The sequence below is a fragment of the Anastrepha obliqua genome, chromosome 3, assembly GCF_027943255.1.
Source record: "Anastrepha obliqua isolate idAnaObli1 chromosome 3, idAnaObli1_1.0, whole genome shotgun sequence".
Taxonomy (NCBI): Eukaryota; Metazoa; Arthropoda; class Insecta; order Diptera; family Tephritidae; genus Anastrepha; species Anastrepha obliqua.
Window position 1 is genome coordinate 30742161 of NC_072894.1, and position 21031 is coordinate 30763191.

The 21031-nt window shown below is 35.6% G+C and overlaps 1 protein-coding gene across 3 annotated transcripts in view; it reads left to right on the plus strand.

Annotated features, from left to right (window-relative positions):
* Nucleotides 1-19365, plus strand: part of LOC129241598 (cAMP-dependent protein kinase type I regulatory subunit) — an 88602-nt gene extending 69237 nt beyond the window's left edge. For all 3 annotated transcript variants that reach the window (XM_054878025.1, XM_054878024.1, XM_054878026.1), the window contains 5 exons: nucleotides 15373-15732; nucleotides 15806-16025; nucleotides 16156-16310; nucleotides 16379-16518; nucleotides 18295-19365. In XM_054878025.1, the coding sequence (XP_054734000.1) occupies nucleotides 15373-15732; nucleotides 15806-16025; nucleotides 16156-16310; nucleotides 16379-16518; nucleotides 18295-18379 (960 nt within the window). In that variant the 3' untranslated portion in view covers nucleotides 18380-19365. The remainder of the gene's footprint in view (nucleotides 1-15372; nucleotides 15733-15805; nucleotides 16026-16155; nucleotides 16311-16378; nucleotides 16519-18294) is intronic.
* Nucleotides 19366-21031: the final 1666 nt, after the last annotated feature.

Here is a 21031-nt window from a genome sequence, read left to right on the forward strand (position 1 = left end):
TGACAAGTCTAGAAATTTAATAACTTCTTCGGGCTGACAACCAAGAAATTTATAGATTTGTAAGGATTTTCTTGAAAACACACATCAACTTACATTCAGTCTGATTGAGTTGGCATTCCGTTAGCGCTACAGCATTTCAACACTCGAGTCAAGTCAGTTTGCAAAATATTGCTTCAATTGAACGGACTCGCATGAAAAAAAAAATTAATTTCTTGATCATGATAACTTTTATTTCAAATAACTTTCAATAGTTTATCATGGGCACGGCGAACGAGCTCAGTAGGCTATTTATATTATTATTTTTATATAAAAATGCCAACATATAAAGACAAACACAAAGTACCATACCAGTTGCCTGGGCATCATAAATACAGTTGATAATGCATTTTTTGGCGGCCGCCGTAGCCGAATGGGTTGGTGCGTGATTACCATTCGGAATTCACAGAAAGGTCGTTGGTTCGAATCTCGGTGAAAGCAAAATTAATAAAAACATGTTTCTAATAGCGGTCGCCCCTCGGCAGGCAATGGCAAACCTCCGAGTGTATTTCTGCCATGAAAAAGCTCCTCATAAAGATATCTGCCGTTTGGAGTCGGCTTGAAACTGTAGGAACAACTGTGGAACAACATCAAGACGCACACCACAAATAGGAGGAGGAGCTCGGCCAAACACCTAACAGAAGTGTACGCGCCAATTATTTATTTATTTTAATGCATTTTTTGTTAATCTACTGAAAATCAACGAAACTTTCAACGTTACGCTACTCATACTCTTACATAGAATTAACAATCGAGGTTTTAAGAAGAAAAGTAAATAAAAGTTTTTTATTTTTATTCCTTATGTCAGTACTATTTACTTCGGTAAATGTTTTGGAAAACGCTAACAATAAAGTATTACGTAAAAATGTTGTATGTGCTAATTTTCCATATTTATTACCCGCGCCCATTCACTTTCCTTCGGAAAAAAAAATTTAAATACACGCCGAGATGTTTTGCGTGCGTACGCGATGATCAGCATGTGTAGAAATATTTAATATTATTTTTTATACCCGGGGTTTGTACACAAAGGTATTATAATTTGTTCATGTAACGGTTTTATCTAACAGCATAGATGCAAAGGCACATGTTTACAATGAGGCGAAATGTCGATTAGCCATATCTGACTGTCCGATAGCTCGAGCAAAAATTAATATACATATTTCGGTGCAACTTTGTATACATACATATACATATGCATTACTAGGTTGGTATAGGAGATATCCTCTATTATAAATGAAGAAAAATTATTCAACACAGTTTCCACACATCGATTCCTAGAGTTCCAAGTTGGAATATAGAACCAGAACGAATTTCTGCCATAAGGGTCTGTTTTGCGCTAATCCCTTAGCTTCATTCCAGCTAAGGCTCATAGTACGGGTACAATTTTCTACAGGTAATCGCTGGTTTTTCTCGCCTGCGGCTTCTTTGAGACTTCCAGTCAATCGTGGACCTTGTTATGACGGCTATTTTCCTCCGCGGTGTATAGCCGATTTAGCCACATTTTCTCTTTCAGACTTCTAGTTTCATTGGCTTCTGATGTGTTCAGCTTGAAGATGGTTTTTGGCCAGAATATTTTAAAAAGTGTTCGTAATTTTGTAAAGACTTGTGGTAATCTTTTGTCGACTATCGTCGCATTCCACGTTTCGCACCCGCAAGGTAAAGAAGAATTTACATCAGAATTAAATATTCTAAGTTTAATGCGTCGAGATATGTATGATGCCTTCCAAATTGCCTGTAGATAGTCCAATACCGCCGTTGCCTTCTTTATTCGGCTTTTAATATTCTCGCTCGCACCGCCAGTCACCGATATAACGCGGCAAAAATATTGTGCTTCTTCCAGTTCAATACCACAGATTGAGAATTTTCGCGTATTTCACGTACTTTTACGCATGACTTTGGTTTTTTGAATATTGAACATTAAGGCAGAATGACCGACTTTATCAGCTAATACTTGTACTGCTTGAATCTTCTCTGCCATCTTAAGGTACATAGTTGTGGGACAGCAGACAAATACCGTCCGTCTGCATAGTCAAACAGAGAACACACCCTTGTCTTATTCCTGCTCTTAATTTTGTTAGCCGGAAGTTTTTCATGTATTCTGCGAGTGCCTCAACGGGTTGAATCAGTTTCAGAGGGCTTCCTTTGCATTTGAGAGCGTGTTTTGAAAGTCTATGAAGACAAGGTGAAGTGGCTGTTCAACAATAACTCGCGGTCAATTCTGAATCCCTGAATATGAAGAAATAAATATTGAAAAGAAAGAAGGCATGAAAAGTTTAAAAAAATTGTCGTAGCTACGCCAACTTTTGGATAAATGCGTGCACATTGATAACGACTTAATAAAACTAAGCCAAACTTGTTGCAAATATGTACCCCAATACTCATTTAACTTCGACTCAAAAATTCGTGTGATTGAATAAAAAAACCCATTTTTTATATGCTAAATTGTCGTTTGCTTGATTCCAAAAATTAATTGAAAACTATTCTCAAATTGAATTTTACTAAAATATGCGCGGGTATATACAGTTCGGTCCGCGCCGAATTTAGCCTTAGTTATTTATTTTTCTTCTAGCTTTTATTTCCTCATAACATTTTGAGGCAAACCATACAAATTTATTTTGTTTGTGTAGCATTTGCCAAAATTTAAAGAATCCATAAAATAAAGCACGCTTAAGGGCGAGTAGCATTACGCAAAACAAATTGCGAGGAGAGATTTGCTAGTGGACGTTTCTCTTGCTGGTTGTATGTATGTTAGGGATGCAAATCCCGGGATTTCAGTTTTTTTAGGTACTAGAAATCCCGGTAGTTGTACGTTAGGGTAGAAAAAATATTCTTAGAAGTATTGTTTTTGTCCTGTAAGAACAAAGACGGCGATGTGGTGACCGACATTCACTTTTTGTCGATTTCAAGGCTGCATTCGCCCGTACAAAAAGAAGTTGCATATACGGCTATGCAAAATGACGTTACTCAATACCAGCAGCGCCGTCAGACACAGACGCAGACCAGCATTAACATCGATCATAATGTCAGCCTTAAAATCCAACGGAAAATCTCTCTTGCCAACAAATGCTACTTTTGACTAAGTAGACAATTGAATAGAAAATTCCATTTACGGCGAAAAAAGCTAACACTTTATAAGACTCTCACAATGCTTGTGATGCTTTCCATTTCAATTCAACCGGGCTATTCGGGTCATGTTCTTCGATTTCGATGTAACTGAAATATGTTGCTCTCTGGTCAAAATAATGAGACACGTATTTTTTTGTTCGCTCGAAAAAATTTTTTTTCAAGAGTTATCGGCAATTTTATTTTTCGGCTCAAACTCGATTTTTTTTAGTTATATAAGAAAAAATTTTTTTTAAATGTCCATAACTTAGTCAAAAATGAACCGATTTTAATAATTCTGGGTTCAAAATAATCGTAATTACTTACACGAGCGACTTCATGTAGAAACAATTGCAAAAAAGTAGTTAAAAATTTTTTATTTTGCAAAAAAGAAAAAAAATTGAAATTTTTTCGAAATTCAATATTTCAAAAAGTGTATTTTTTTTTTTTATAACTTTTTCCAAATCAAGAAGACACCTCAAACTTCAATTAAGCTGAATGCCCAGTAGCTAAAATGAGTTGTTTTTGAGTAATGCATTTTTGAGTAAAAAACCTGTTTCGCACTTTTTGTTTTTTGCAAAATAAAATATTTTCAAATACTTTTTTGCAACTGTTTCTACATGAAATCGCTCGTGTAAGTAATGACGATCCTTTTGAACTCAAAATTATTAAAATCGGTTCATTTTTGACTAAGTTATGAGCATTTAAAAACAAAATTTTCTTATATTATTAAAAAAAATCGATTTGGAGCCGAAAAACAAAATTGCCGATAAAGCTTGAAAAAAAATTTTTTCGGGCGAAAAAAAAAATACGTGTCTCATTATTTTGACCAGAGAGCAACATATTTGAGTTACATCGAAATCGAAGAACATGTCTCAAATAGCCCTTTTGAATTGAAATGGAAAGAATCTATATAAGAAATTTTTTTTTAACTACTCATAACTTAGTCAAAAAAAAGCCGATTTGAATGATTCTGGGTTCAAAATAATCGTAATTACTTACACAAGCGACTTCGTGCAGAAACAATTGCAAAAACGTAGTTGAAAATGTTTTATTTTGCAAAAAACAAAAAGTGCGAAACAGGGTTTTTACTCAAAAATTCATTACTCAAAAACAACTCATTTTAGCTACTGGGCATTCTGCTCAATTGAAGTTTGAGGTGTCTTCTTGATTTGGAAAAGTTATAAAAAAAACAAAAATACACTTTTTGAAATATTGAATTTCGAAAAAATTTCAATTTTTTTTCTTTTTTGCTAAATAAAAAATTGTCAACTACTCTTTTGCAATTGTTTCTATATGAAGTCGCTCGTGTAAGTAATTACGATCATTTTGAACCCAGAATTATTAAAATCGGTTCATTTTTGACTAAGTTATGGGCATTTAAAAAAAAAATTGTCTTATATAATTAAAAAAGATCGAGTTTGAGCCGAAAAACAAAATTGCCGATAACTCTTGAAAAAAAATTTTTTCGGGCGAACAAAAAAGTACGTGTCTCACTATTTTGACCAGAAAGCAACATATTTCAGTTACATCGAAATCGAAGAACATGACCCGAATAGCCCGGTTGAATTGAAATGGAAAGCATCTTGTGCTTTCGTATGGCGCAGAAGCTTGGACGATGATAATATCCGATGAGGCGTCCCATGGAGTGTTTGAGAGAAAGATTCTGTGGAAGATTTTTGGACCTTTGCATGTTAGCAACGGCGAGCATCGCAAGCGATGGAACTATGCGCTGTATGAGCTTTACGACGACGTAGACATAGCGTAGCGAATAAAGATCCAGCGGCTACGTTGGCTGGGTCCGAATGGATACAAACGTTCGGATCTGAAAATATTCGATGCGGTACCAGGTGGTGGTGGAAGAGGAAGACTTCCTTTGCGTTGGAAAGACCAGGTGGGGAAGGACTTACTTGGCTTCACTTGGCGTGTCCAACCGGCGTTTATCGGTTAGCACGAGAAAGAAACGACTGGCGCGCTTTGTTAAACTCGGCCAAAATCGACGAGAATAGACGAATGATTAGTGACAGAGTAACACTAATTTAAGTTTAGCAATCTAGGGCTAAAAAGTAGTGACGCAAGGTCAATCCCGGATAACATCCCGAGAAAAAAATGCTTCCCTAGTATCGGCATCCCTAATACACAGTAATTATATGGAATGTTATCGGTTTACATAAATACACGCATACTGATGAACGTGAGTATGTTTGCGTACAATATAGAATTATTCACACCGCAAGAAATTGGCACTAACACTGCTATAAATTGAACAAATTCGCCGTCATATTTCCATACGGAATGTATCTAACATATTTATTATTATTTCTAAAATTCAGACTTGTTATAAGAAAATGAAAATTAAACTAAAACAAAATTGACGAAAAAAAAACTAAGGTGAAACGAAATGGCATTGTGGCAATTTTCATCAGTGAATGTGAGTATGAAAATGCCGGCATTTTTCAACGCCAAGAGTGTTAATGATATGTGAGCTCAAGTTGTGGTGAGAAATGTCACTTGCAGCTAAATACCAACGCATTCTCGGTCATACGTGTACGAGCACTCGTAGTTTGAGTGAGAATAGGAAATGAATGTGCAAAAGTTTTGCCTTAATTGTGTATGCATGCGAAGATATAGGGTGTTTTAAATTTTAAATTTATGGAAACAGAGCAACTATAGTATTCAATATAATGAAGTATAAATAGTATGCATTTAATTACCAGTATCTACTAGCTTTAATAGCTCGCTAATTGTATGCCATTTAAGTAGCTAATGACATAGATTTTTTAAATTTTTTTAATAGGGCATATGATTACATTATTTCATTTCTCTGCTCGACGCTGACTTTTCCAATCACTTTCTCCCCCTTTTTTCACTGCAGCGACTTCTACTTGGATTTAGGATCTTGCTGATAAATCCAGATTTTATCAAAGGTAGCAACGTGGTTGGAAATTTCGTCCAAACTACTATAAAAAGTCCACAAAACTCCAATTGCCGCTGCTTGTCGAGCGGTGTGAGTAAAATCTCTCCATTTCGTTTTTTTTATTCTGCAGTTATTCCGCTGCAATTTAATTTTTTCTTCAGCCAATAGTCATTTTCTACATTTTGGACATTTTCTTCTATTACTTCCATGACTGGGCAGCCAGCCCGAGAGAGGGTCGTCTTCACAAGTCTCTGTTAAAATAACCGATGCATTTTTTTTGTCAATAGTACAATGGCTTACAATGTCCTATATGAAGATGCAGGATCCTCAAAAGTCGATGAAATTTCTTCAAAATTGTGCCCCAAATTGCGAGAATTTTCAGCGCTTGTTAACACGTTGTTGTTGGTTGTCCTATTCATAGCCAACAATTCGCAGAAGGAGAGGTATTTATACTAACAATTATTCGCTTAATTAGTATTATCTGTAACGCGATGATGAGACGTTGTTAAGTACCTTAAGTCACGAACATATCGATTTATATGCGTACAGTTTTACGACTTACTGGTTGAACCGTGACGTATTATAATAACATTACTTGTCGTAAACGATGCTAATAAATTATGCCACAACAAGTTTAACGACCAGTCCTTTCATCATTCTGCCGCAGATTGAAATTGACAATGACCATTTCACTGGGCGACGAACATTGTTTTTTTATGCGATTCGTAACTTTTTGGTATACAATACTTTAAATGCACGACATTGTTTTTACATGCAGAAAATACGCAACATCGTCAGAGAGAAAGGAAATTATAAAAAAACAACGAAATTCTTTAGCGCTTCAAACTTGTACTTATCCTAAAATTTAATAAACCACAAATCTGTATATTAAACATTTTTCTAGAAACTCTAAAAATCGCGCACGAAATCTGGTCTATACTACAATTTGGCGCAAAATTAAGCACCCTATCGAAAGACTTACGGCGGCCGCCGTAGCCGAATGAGTTGGTGCGTGACTACCATTCGGAATTCAAAGAGAAGAGAACGTAGGTTCTAATTTTGGTGAAAGAAAATTTTAATTTTCATTCGAAATGGTCACAATTTGCTTTTACACAAGCCTTCAAATGATTAGGCCATTCAGCTATTGCAGCACGTACGGTTTCCATGGATATTGACGTCACTGCTCGAAAATTGTTTGAGACTCTCCTACCTTCTGTGAAGTCTTCAACTGGCCATGCCCTCCAATTCTGACCACAAACTGTAGTCCGATGGATTCAGATCTGCACTTCCAGACGGTCAATTTTCTGCGGCTATGAACCCAAGAATATAGATTTGTAGCCACTGATGGCTGGTTCTTGCCTTATGGGCTGGAGCTGAATTATACCTGAAGATACAACGCTCTCTATTGAGGAGAGTTCTGCTCAACTGCTTCATCACGCCTTCGAAAACATCGTCCTGGTACACTTATGTCCCGGTCTTAACCCCTTTTGCTGCACAAATGAAAATACGTAACGCATTTATAAGACACTCCTACACCATTACCGAGGCTGGATGGTGACCACGCTGAACCCTTGGAACAACATTTTTTGTGTCTTTAGAGTTTTAAAAACTTCTTAAGCAATGAAATTTTTCTCATCTGATGCTTTCCATTTCAATTCAACCGGGCTATTCGGGTCATGTTCTTCGATTTCGAAGTAACTCAAATATGTTGCTCTCTGGTCAAAATAATGAGACACGTATTTTTTTGTTCGCCCGAAAAAAATTTTTTTCAAGAGTTATCGGCAATTTTGTTTTTCGGCTCAAACTCGATTTTTTTTTAATTATATAAGAAAAAATTTTTTTTTAAATGCCCATAACTTAGTCAAAAATGAACCGATTTTAATAATTCTGGGTTCAAAATGATCGTCATTACTTACAGGAGCGACTTAATGTAGAAAAAATTGCAAAAAAGTAGTTGAAAATTTTTTATTTAGCAAAAAAGAAAAAAAATTGAGATTTTTTCGAAATTCAATATTTCAAAAAGTGTATTTTTTTTTTTATAACTTTTTCTAAATCAGGAAGACACCTCAAACTTCAATTGAGCAGAATGCCCAGTAGCTAAAATGAGTGGTTTTTGAGTAATGAATTTTTGAGTAAAAAACCTGTTCCGCACTTTTTGTTTTTTGCAAAATAAAAAATTTTCAAATACTTTTTTGCAACTGTTTCTACATGAAATCGCTCGTGTAAGTAATGACGATCATTTTGAACTCAAAATTATTAAAATCGGTTCATTTTTGACTAAGTTATGGGCATTTAAAAAAAAATTTTTCTTATATAATTAAAAAAAATCGATTTTGAGCCGAAAAACAAAATTGCCGATAACTCTTGAAAAAAAAATTTTTTCGGGCGAACAAAAAAATACGTGTCTCATTATTTTGACCAGAGAGCAACATATTTGAGTTACATCGAAATCGAAGAACATGTCTCAAATAGCCCTTTTGAATTGAAATGGAAAGAATCTATATAAGAAAATTTTTTTTAATTACTCATAACTTAGTCAAAAATAAGCCGATTTGAATGATTCTGGGTTCAAAATAATCGTAATTACTTACACGAGTGACTTCATGCAGAAACAATTGCAAAAAAGAAGTTGAAAATGTTTTATTTTGCAAAAAACAAAAAGTGCGAAAGGGGGTTTTTACTCAAAAATTCATTAATCAAAAACAACTCATTTTAGCTACTGGGCATTCAGCTCAATTAAAGTTTGAGATGTCCTTTTGATTTGGAAAAAGTTATAAAAAAAAAAATACACTTTTTGAAATATTGAATTTCGAAAAAATTTCATTTTTTTTTTCTTTTTTGCTAAATAAAAATTTTTTAACTACTTTTTTGCAATTTTTTCTACATTAAGTCGCTCCTGTAAGTAATTACGATCATTTTGAACCCAGAATTATTAAAATCGGTTCATTTTAGACTAAGTTATGGGCATTTTAAAAAAAAATTTTCTTATATAATTAAAAAAAATCGAGTTTGAGCCGAAAAACAAAATTGCCGATAACTCTTGAAAAAATTTTTTTTCGGGCGAACAAAAAAATACGTGTCTCATTATTTTGACCAGAGAGCAACATATTTGAGTTACATCGAAATCGAAGAACATGACCCGAATAGCCCGGTTGAATTGAAATGGAAAGCATCATCTGTGAAAAGTAGCTGCTTACATCTGTCGAGTCTAATTTTCTTCAAACGCGTTGTCAAAAGATAACCAGTTGTGCGACGGAGATCATCTCTAATTAGTCTTGACATGGATCTGATCGATACATTCATTTCTCTGAACAAAATTTTTTGCTTTCTAAGGGGGTTTCTGCAAATTTTTTCTCGAACGGCTTTATGGCTGCTCTTTTTCTGTCTGTCACTTCAAACATTTAGGATAAACGATTGTTCATGCGGTAAATAAATTTTCGAAATATTATTGTAAGTTAAGAATAATCAAATAATACATTCACTGCAATGCGATTTTCCTTAGCTTCCTCCTCCAATTTCACTCGTCAAATTATTATTTTTTTTTTTCTATCTCTACCAATTAGATTTGTTTACTCAGCCGTTTTTATTATCCTATAAAGCTTTATTTATTTTAAATATTTTCAAACATTAGCTACGAAATTCTAGTTTATTTTTTTGTAATTATATAATCTTTTTATGATATACTTATACATATATACTTACATGTATGTAATATACACACTACTGCAGGAGAAATGCCTGCTAAAAGCTTTAGAAAGAAATACAAATTATTCTACGTGCTGATATCTGTGCAAAAGCTGTATCGCATTTTAAGTCTTACAGGCACATAACCAACAGTAAATATCTACAATCCATAAAGCATACAATAACAATGAGAACAACAACCCTATCGCTGATTGCACACACCTCCGAATGGCCCACCTGCTGCGCTGGTGTATTTATGTGCCTACTTACGTTCATAACGATGACTTTAATTGGTTGTGGACTGCAGCGAGTGCATTCCGTCGTACCAAGCAAAATGATTGCTTTTAATTAAAATATATTTGCAATTTAGTTTATACACTCACTAAGCAACAAATTCTCCCACAAAGCCTTTAGATCCATCCTTTAGATATTCTGGCCCAAAAATGTTGTTTTCACAATAAACCTGAAATTTGAACTAAAACTGTGGAAATTATTTCCAAGTTGTATGGAAAAAGAACTAAGGAAATGAAGGAGTCTATAGAAATGAAGCAGTTATGATTCTTCATGTTTTCTAATCACGTCTGGAAGGCCAATAAAAATTAAATGTCGACAAAAATTATTTAATTTTAAAGCTTTCCACTATTGATGTTTTTCGATACTGCTATCTACAACAAAGTTACAGCTCCGCTGAAAGCCTACCGGTGTTTTTTTAAGATCTTGCATACTTATATAAACATGCTGATAAGCTTATTCAGAATGGGGGCCAGGAATGATGATGAGAGTTGTAGTATTAAGTACCTTTGGAGCTTTGAGCTCGTTTGGTATTGTTGTTTTCAAATTTATAGTTGCAAAACATGTGTCCCAAAATAAAAGCGGATGCAATTTTGAGGGTGAACGTGAGCTTAGCCTATTCGTTCGAGAGAGCAGACCCTCTTTTCATAAACGTGCTTTCTTCCCCCTCTACTTATTTTCTCCTATATTAATAACAATATTTCAGGTTTTCCATTTCTTTTTCATAATAATTTCTTACCAAAGGACCATGAGGTCGAATTGCAAACCTCGTAAAGTACCTAATAAATTCTTACATGTTTTTACTTGAGTACGAGAAAGAGGTTCCACCCCAAACAATTATATTTTATATTAAACTTTGATTTTTTATCCACAGCTTGTCTGTGAGATTAACGCCAATTCACTCGTCTTTAGAAGACATTGAAGACTCTGCTTTGTCATCTGGCCTGTAGTGACATTCTGTGAATTATCTCTGTGGTCGAAGCGTGGTGTTCTTTCCTCACAGTTGTTTAAGTTTCACATCTCGAAATTTGCTCTGCGATCAAAGAGCATTTCCTTGACCTCAGATTCTGTTAATTGTCTTGCGATAATATCGGCTTGCAATGACACTGATGATACGTTCGTATGCAAGCTAAATCATAACCAAAGTACAAAGTCTGAACAAAGTTCGTAAATCACTAGCTGGCAGCACTTTAGGCAACATACACTTTAGGCATACAAAAAACTGGCAGGGGCAACACCAATAGTAGAACGCAATGATACAAAGTTACACAATTGTCTTCTGATTACACCCGAACATCACCTCTACATTGATTCCTTTATAATACTCATTAAAGAGCGTAAGAAGTATGAGGCTCGCAAGTATTTCTTTTTTTTTTGTTAAGGTGAGGTAGGGTTAAATGTCTTCACACTTTCAGCAACCGTCATCTACTGCATAGTCCATCTGCCACTTGATTCAATTTTCCATCGGTTTTGCCCCCGCTGCATGGTTTGACTTAGTTATTGCAGGGATTACCGCAACCGAAATCTACTCTAAGTTGAGAAAGAAATAACCTTGCACGATACTACTAATAACCGCTTCACATGCCCACTTAAACCAACTACTCTTACATATCAGCCACTCTAGTTCGACCTCGTTGAAACAGCACCTGTAACGAAGGAGTAACGAATCTAGACCTTAATAGAGCTGCTGCTTAGATACAAGTAATAAAAAACGTCGACAATTTTTTTTAATGTATTACTACCTATACTTTACTCAGTTATTTTAGTGCCAGAAAATTGATACTTGACCCTTACCGCTTGCCAAATTAAACAGATATTGATATCATCGGCCTTAACAACCGCGCTGTTAGTTCTGCCTTCTCCAAACTGGATAAAGAGGCAAAGCGAATGGGTTTGGTGGTGAACGAGGACAAAACGAAGTACCTCCTGTCTTCAAACAAACAGTCGGCGCACTCGCGTATCGGCACCCACGTCACTATAGACAGTTATAATTTCGAGGTTGTAAAAGACTTCGTTTATTTAGGAACCAGCATTAACACCCATAACAATGTCAGCCTTGAAATCCAACGTAGAATCTCTCTTACCAACAAGTGCTACTTTGGACTAAGTAGGCAACTGAGCAGTAAAGTCCTCTCTCGACGAACAAAACTAACACTACAAGACTCTCATCATGCCCGTCCTAACGTATGGCGCAGAAGCTTGGACGATGACAACATCCGATGAAGCGACGCTTGGAGTGTTCGAGAGAAAGATTCTGCGGAAGATTTTTGGACCTTTGCACGTTGGCAACGGCGAATATCGCAGGCGATGGAACGATGAGCTGTATGAGCTTTACGGCGACATAGACATAGCGCAGCGAATAAAGATCCAGCGGCTTCGTTGGCTGGGTCATGTCGTCCGAATGGATACAAACGCTCCGGCTTTGAAAGTATTCGATGCGGTACCAGCTGGTGGTAGCAGAGGAAGAGGAAGGCCTCCTCTGCGTTGGAAAGATCAGGTGGAGAAGGACTTGGCTTCACTTGGTGTGTCCAACTGGCGCCGGTTAGCACGAGAAAGAAACGACTGGCGCGCTTTGTTAAGCTCGGCCAAAATCGCGTAAGCGGTTATCGCGCCAATTAAGAAGAAGAAGTTGCGGACAGTTAAAAATTGAAATGAATGATTAAATATTTGTTATTTGTTTGACTGCTTTGCGAGATAGCTTATTGAAAAAGATGCCCTGAAATAAATATTCTATGATTGATGTATGATTTTAATTAGGATTGGCTGAACGCTAATATCGTTTATTTTCAATAATAGTAATTGTAAAACTTTACCTATTATATTTTCACTAAAAAATTAAATCATATTGAAATTGTTTCGTCACCATGAGTGGCGCGAAATATCGTAGGGATAAAACTTCCTCAATCTATGTACGCTCGGCGCATAATGGCGTTTACTGTTCTGTCTATAAAGTATGTCGTTCAAAAATATAATGAAACAATCACTTCCAGGTCATACAAATATCACCTTATCTGAGGAACATCCACCGCTCCCTTCCCCCTCCCGCTTCCCTTTATCCATCCATTTGTTTAAATCCAAAATATTAAAATTGTACTCGTCTTTCTCCAATCAAAGTCCAATTTTGGAATTGTTTGGCCCAATGAGAGATGGTTTGGCATTTTTCCGTTGACAAAAGTAGTTTGTACAGTGAAACCAGCATTTTAAAGTTCTCGATAAAGTGTTATCGTACTTAGTTTGGTGACATCATTTCGTTCCACTTTCCTATTATATCTTTGGCAGTTTTGAATATATTTTACAAACTTTCCTTAAGTTCTAATTTTTATACTAACATGTCTTCTCATAATTCTTCGAGAAATATCCAACGACGGCTTGCCGCATTCTTCTTTGCCACTATTCGAAGTCTACTTCTTTTTCCGGAGGATCAAACTGTTGTTTTTGCCATTTTCGGTAATTTTTTTCTTTACTTCACACAAACTACATTTTATGTGCCTGTGCCTTATGATGCAAAAATAACAATATTTCATGCATTTATATTACAAAAGTGGTCTGCCCACTAAATCTTAACTGTGTTTGACCGTAAATACAATTTTCCACTTGTTCGGATTTTTAGATCCGCGAGAAAGTCAATTACAGTCGAATTTCCGCTCCTCGAATATAAAGTCTCTGCGATGTTGGATTGCAATTTTAAATTACAATTTAACGATAATTCATAAAAGCATAATTGAACTCTCTGCTATATATTGGCTAGCACAGTTTGGCTTTGACTTTTGTTCTATTGTATTGTAATATCCTGCAGCATTTGGCGCACAATTAAATCATTGTTGAATTTCAGAAAGCGGTTAGGATGGTAGGGCTGAGCTGTCATGATTAAATTGAAAGTTCGGTGATTGTGTTACAAGATGAATTTTCGTACACGTTTCTTTGCTGAATTCAAGATATATGTTTGCATGTATGAACGTATGTGTATTCCTGTGGCATATTATATCTCATTTAATATAAAGGGGGATCAATTTAGAGGTATCGGATTTCATATTGAAATAAAACAACGAAAATTCAAATTGATTGGACAATCTTTATTATTTTTGTGTAGAACCATTAATGAAATTTATCTATTTAAAGTTGGCAGCAACTGTAACATCCGTAAACACCAATTTTGAATGATTCGCGACTCACTGGAGGTCAGCATCTCGTGAATAACTTTAGTAATGTTGGTTTCCAATGCCTCAATCGAGCTGGTTTATCCACAAAGTATTTAGGCTTTACATACCCTCACAAATAAAAGTCCAAAGGTGTGATATCACACAATCTTGGAGACGAATCAACTGGTGCGACACAAGAGATAAATTGCTCCCCGAAACGTTGACGTTGTCAATCACGGGCTGTAAGGCAAGTAATACTCCCCGCCGTCTTGTTGGAATCAAATGTTGTGGATATCATGTGCTTCAATTTCCGGTATCAAGAAGTCGTATCATGGAGCGATAGCGTTCGTCATTCACTGTTACATTGGCACCAGCCACGTCTTTGGAGATTTATGGGCCGATGATTCCTCCAGCGCGTAGGCCGGTGGTTTTTAAAGGATGTAATTGCTGTTCTTGAATGGCTTCGAATGGTTATTTTTCAGTCCACATACGGTAATTTTGCTTATTGAGGTGGCCATTAAGCCAAATATCGGACTCAGCGTGCGAAAAACACTTTTCACAGAGCGTCATTTTTGAACTCTACTCTCTTTTTTAGACAAGATTTACTTTTCGGTGATGGGTATCCTTACCGGACATTGTCCGTTAGGTGCCCATGCGGTGAGACTTGGGATTGCCTCAAGTCCGTTCTGCAGTAGTTGTCCTGAGGACGAGGTGGAATCATCTCAATACCTTCTTCTCAACTGCCCTGCTCTCGTCTGGCAATGATTTCAACATCTGGGCTTTCATTTTTTCGCTACTGATATAGCTGGTTTAAATATCACACATCTGGTGAAGTTCATCAGCAACTTGTTGCGGCTGATTACGTTCGTAAATCAGCCACCGTCGGCGTCGTCGTAAGTGCATGGTCATCATCCTCTAATCCCAAGCTCCTTCTTCCTTCCCTTCTCCTTTCCCCTGTATAGCATCACAACGGACGAATTTTGAATATTTGCCGAAGTGGATTAATCACTCAGAGGTGGGCAATGAAGGAAATCAACAATTTAGTTACATAAGCGATATACATAAGTTGGATTATTTATACAGCATTATTTAGCCACTGATTCATTCTACTTGCATATTTAGATTTGTTCCTTCTACATTTTTATACAATAAATATTTACATTCTAATTAAATATAAATTTCTTTACTGTTGTTCCATTACAGGAACAGGTCAAACTTGACGCCACCAAACAGGTGATCATTCCAGATGATTTCGAGGATCTCAGTCCAATGCCACAAACGGCCGCCCCACCAGTCCGGCGACGTGGCGGCATCTCAGCCGAGCCCGTAACCGAGGAAGACGCCACAAGCTATGTGAAGAAAGTTGTCCCAAAGGATTACAAAACAATGGCTGCATTGTCCAAGGCTATTGCCAAAAACGTCCTATTTTCGCATTTGGATGAAAATGAGCGTTCGGACATTTTCGATGCTATGTTTCCAGTGAACCATTTAATGGGAGAGAACATTATACAACAGGGCGACGAAGGTGATAATTTCTATGTTATTGACCACGGCGAGGTTGAGGTGAGACCATAACTGTCTTTTGAAGAAGATTTATAAGTATAGGTATGTAACGGTATGTGTGGTTATGTTGTAGGTATTTGTGAATGCTGAATTGGTGACAACAATTGGCGAGGGTGGCAGTTTTGGTGAGCTGGCGCTCATCTATGGAACACCTCGTGCAGCTACTGTGCGAGCCAAAACCGAGGTCAAACTATGGGGCATTGATCGCGATTCTTATCGACGAATTTTGATGGGTTCTACTATACGCAAAAGGAAAATGTACGAAGAATTTTTGTCGCGTGTGTCAATTTTGGGTAAGCTATCAAAGAAATAGTACATTATAGGATTAGCATTTTGTAGCTTTAAACCTCTTAATAATTTTAATTGTGTGCTTTTCTACTACAAACAAAAAGATCTAAAATTCTTTATTTTACCACTTTGCAGAGAGTCTTGACAAATGGGAACGTCTCACTGTGGCCGATGCATTGGAACCAGTGTCTTTCGAGGATGGCGAAACAATTGTCAAACAGGGTGAACCCGGTGATGATTTTTATATTATTTTAGATGGTACCGCCGTTGTGCTCCAACGACGAGCTGAGGTAAAAGACTAACTTTTATAAAAGTAATTATTGTGACTCATACCATTTCTATGTGTCGTAATTAATAGCAAGGAGATGAGCCCGCAGAGGTTGGACGTTTAGGGCCAAGTGACTATTTCGGCGAGATTGCTTTGTTGTTAGACCGCCCAAGAGCAGCCACTGTAGTAGCAAGAGGACCATTGAAGTGTGTTAAACTGGATAGAGCGAGGTAATTGCGTTTACAATACAATATAATTTTGCATCAATATGAAATGCAAGCACAATGCTTCTATGGGGTGTTTTGTTTTAGTTACATAAGAAGAATCAGTATTGATAAATATGGTTTGAAAGCTGCGTATGGGAAACTCTGTTTACATTTCTGTTCAGTAAGGTTTGCCAAGGCATCATTAATTCGTTTAACGCCAAAACAACGCGTCCAAAATTTAATTTGAAAAAAATAAATTTTTTCGCGATGTCCATAGAGCACTGGCGGCATCATGGGTCCTTATTTCTTTCGAAATGAGAAAGAAGCTGACTTTACGGTGAATGGCGTATACTGCCATACCGAATGAATTTTTGCCGCCATTGACGCCATACGTCCAAATTTACAGGAAAAAGTAGTCAAGAATTGGACTAATTGAATGGAAGATGTAACTCGTAGTCACATGTCATGAAATTATCTACCTGATTATAATAAAAAAATTCATTCCAACAATATTTCTATGCATTTGAAGTTCTCAAACTCCTAAAAAAGCACCCGATAGTTGTTAAGAATTTTTATTGAAATATTTATTTATTAAATGTGCCTCCATTTGTTTGGCGCGATAACCGCTGCAGCAATTTCGGGCGATTTAAGAGTTAGTTAGTTTGGGGAAAAAGAAATTTATTATTTTTGCGGTCGATCTTTAGCACCTGGGCGATGCTAATTGGCGCTTACACCCGTTTTGGGGGTTTGCCGAGCTCCTTCTCTAATTTATGGCGAAAGTTTTGATGTTGTTCCACAGTTTTAAGCCGCATAATAAACCCCGGCACAATAAACACCATTCACAATTTCAGCGGTCTGCATTTTCGCCTTTACCAAAGAAAAACTGTTAAATGCACAGAAATTTTTCTTCGTTGACTTCTATTGTTAACACCCTGTAACTCCCTGTAATTTCCATTTCGGTCTCGATCCCCAAACATTTTTTCTGAATTCGGTTCTATAAATTTTCCAAAATAAAAATGATCGCTTATTCCAAAAAAAAAAAAATCATTGTCGGCAACATCGGCTTCTGCTGTAAGATCTGGAAAATAGATTGCGAAGCATTCTGACATGACGCTATAGACTATTAGAAACGCGCATCCGGCGAGTGTTGCCTGAATGTTTGCTTAATAATTTTTAGGTTAAAGGATAACGGTAAGCAGAAGGGCAAAGATATATATATAACAACCTCTAAATTGATATATTATATTTGAAATTATTGAGACGTAATTTTTAACTAAAAAGATTTACGATTTTTTATGTTTTACAACTATTTATCCCGAAATCCAAACAGCAGTAAGCAGTTAGCAGTCACTTTAGTGATTAAAAAAATAAAAAAATAAATAATTGGTGTGTGCGCGACTGTTAGGTGTTTGGCCGAGCTCCTCCTTCTATTTATGACGTGCGTTTTGATGTTGTTCCACAAATGGACGGAACTACAGTTTGAAGCCGACTCCGAGCGGCAAATGATTTTCATAGGGACTTTTTCATGACAGAAATACACTCGGATGTTTGCCATTGCCTGCTAAGGGGCGACCGCTAATACATAGAAAAAACTGTTTCTATGTGTTATTTGAAGCTCATATACCGAGATTCCAACTACGCAATGGTAGTCACGCACCAACCCATTCGGCTACGGCGACTGATTAGTTGTCCTAATAATGACTAGAGACTGCTGTCTGAATTTCGATTTTAATAATTTGATGCTTATTTGCTGCTGTCTAGGTTTTAATAATTTTATTAATTTAATATCCATTTTCTCAGATTTGAACGCGTCTTGGGACCCTGCGCCGACATTTTGAAGCGTAACATTACGCAGTACAACAGTTTCGTTTCATTATCTGTTTAAAGGAGCAATTTTCACAATTAATAGAGCGACACCGTACGAATGCAATGACATTTAGTTTGGAGTAATAATGAACAGAGAAGACATTTAATGCAGAAGGAAAATTAGATCAACGGAAGTTTAAAATAAAATAAATGATTAAAAACTAAACTTGAATTAAATTAAAGACAAAAAAACTATAAAATGCAAAAGAATTAGAAGTAAAGAAGAAGAGAAATAAACTTTTTAAAATAATCAAAACAAAAACTGAGAAAATGCAGAGATAAAAAGATGGGCTGTTCTAAGAAATTTCCGACTTGTACAATTGGGGGAAAAAGCCAAACAAAATTTAGTATCGAAAAAAAACTTTATGCAACCTATATTGGATGATTTCATATTATTAGAGAAACAACAGCAACAATTACACTTTGCACTCTAAGCTGCGAGCATTTAAAAGTATATGCACAAAAAAAAAACAAAAAACTTATAACAACAGGGTGCATCATTTGCATGAATTTTGATGATGCACTGTTTCGAACTTGAGTGTTTTAGTGTAACATCCACATCCACGTTGCGGTGAACATGATAAGACCAGATCGACAAAATCTTATAAATACGATGCTACTGTACATTTCTCAACATTTTCTGTATTTTATTGATTATTCCTTAAAGAAATTCAATATGTATGTTAAATCGATTTGCTTTCAATTAAACTGAAATTTTCATAGACTTTTAAGAGTTTATTTAAAATTTTGAACTAACACATATGTATTTCGAACATTTGAATGGTGGCTGTCAGCACAGTTATTATTGATAATTGTAATTCTTATTGACTTATCTATCTAGATGTGTGACTAACATTTGCTGTTTACATGTCTCATTATTCGATAACAGATGGGTTTTGTGACTTTCAATGCGCAAAATATATATATTTATGTAATAAAAAAATATTTTGTTTTTAAAATTTGTACAATTAGATTTTGCGGTAATAAAACAGAAAATTAATTTGCTTTGCCGCCCTTTTTTAATTAAAAAATCTAAAAAAATTAAAAAAAAACCACATAGCCTATTAAACTGTTAAACTTTTATGTGAGTGTAAAGGTTGCTACTGCAGTTTTGAGATAGATAAGAATAAATAAATATTTGTAATCGAAAATGGCGTTATTGGTTTTTAAAAATATTGCCCATGAAAATTAATTTTTGCATGCATTGGAATCAATTTTCGAAGCACTTGGCATCAGCCGAATGAATCTTCTTGACGGCCGGATTTTCATGCATATGAAATGTGTATTAAATGCATGTCGATGGAAGTTGTGCTCAAGCATGTTTCAATCTCAGGGTGCATGCCACATCCTTTTAATATCCTTATAAATTCACATACAGCACCGATTTTTTCTATCACAACAAACAATTTTTGACAACTTTTACGATATTCCTCCTGACTGCGTTCAAAATACTAGTCAATCATGATGAGTCGAGGTGTGTTGATCGGCACTCTGTTGTTTGCTTAATCTATGCCGAAGGTCATAGTAAATCATGGCAATATAATCTTCACGGTTTAATTCCATTTTGTGACCAAGGCGAATGTTTCACGTACCTGTAAACAACTAAAATAGCACTCGTATGACAAAACGTGTTGATGAATATGACTACCGTTAAAAATTTAAATTTTGCACTGGCAATGAAATATATTAAATGAGACGCCTTCCATTCGTCACTTCTCTGCTCGCTATCTTTGGGCTCTGCTCACTTGACGAAAAATTTGCTTGTGAAAGCAACAACAAAGTTGTTATACTTCGTATGGTTATACCTCATAAAACTGGTATAACTCAAAATTTTCTCAAAGAAATGTAATTTTTAAAAGCTCTTTTCGAGCGTTATCAAGCTATGTTTATTTATTCGAGTTGGTTCTCTATTCGTCACTCGCTAACGCTTTGCGAAACGAAGAGCCCTCTTTCCACACTGGTATTGCCATATCTCAAAACTTAAGTAACAACCTTCGTAAAACAAATGAAACAAAATAAAAAATGCCCTTACAATTTTTTAGCTTCCATGCATCTACCCTTTTTGTTAACATTTTCTTCTCTTTAAAAAATAACACATTTTTTTTTGTTTAGTTGTTTTTTGTTGACATTTTGTTGTCTTTAAAAAATAACACATTTTTTTGTTTTTCTTTCTTGACATTTTCTTCGTTTAAAAAAAAAATTTTTTTTTTTGTTAATTTTTTTTTTTTGTTAATTTTTTTTTTTGTTAATTTTTTTTTTTTTTTTGTTGTGATGGTACTAGGTTTCGATGTATTTTTGTGAGCGCTGAAAACGATTGTAGGCCCCTAAAATGTCATCACGTGTCAGGTTTTTGAGAAAAGGAGATCTAAGAACTCCCAAATCTGAAAACCACAACGAGTTGGATGCTTTTGGGCCCCAGAATAGTGTTCAGCGTACAAAAAATTAATTTGAAAAGTGAATTTTGTAGACCTGTGTAATTAATGCCTACCAAAATCCTAGATCCTAACGATGAAAATGCATTTAAGATGACAAGTGTCTGTGCACCCATCTTTATGTTTAAAATGTAAAGGTTAATAAAAAGAGAACTACTATTAGTTAAAAAAAAAAAATGGTCCACAGAGGCTACCAAATATTTATATTTTCACCATTTAACCTTCTTAATAAATTGATT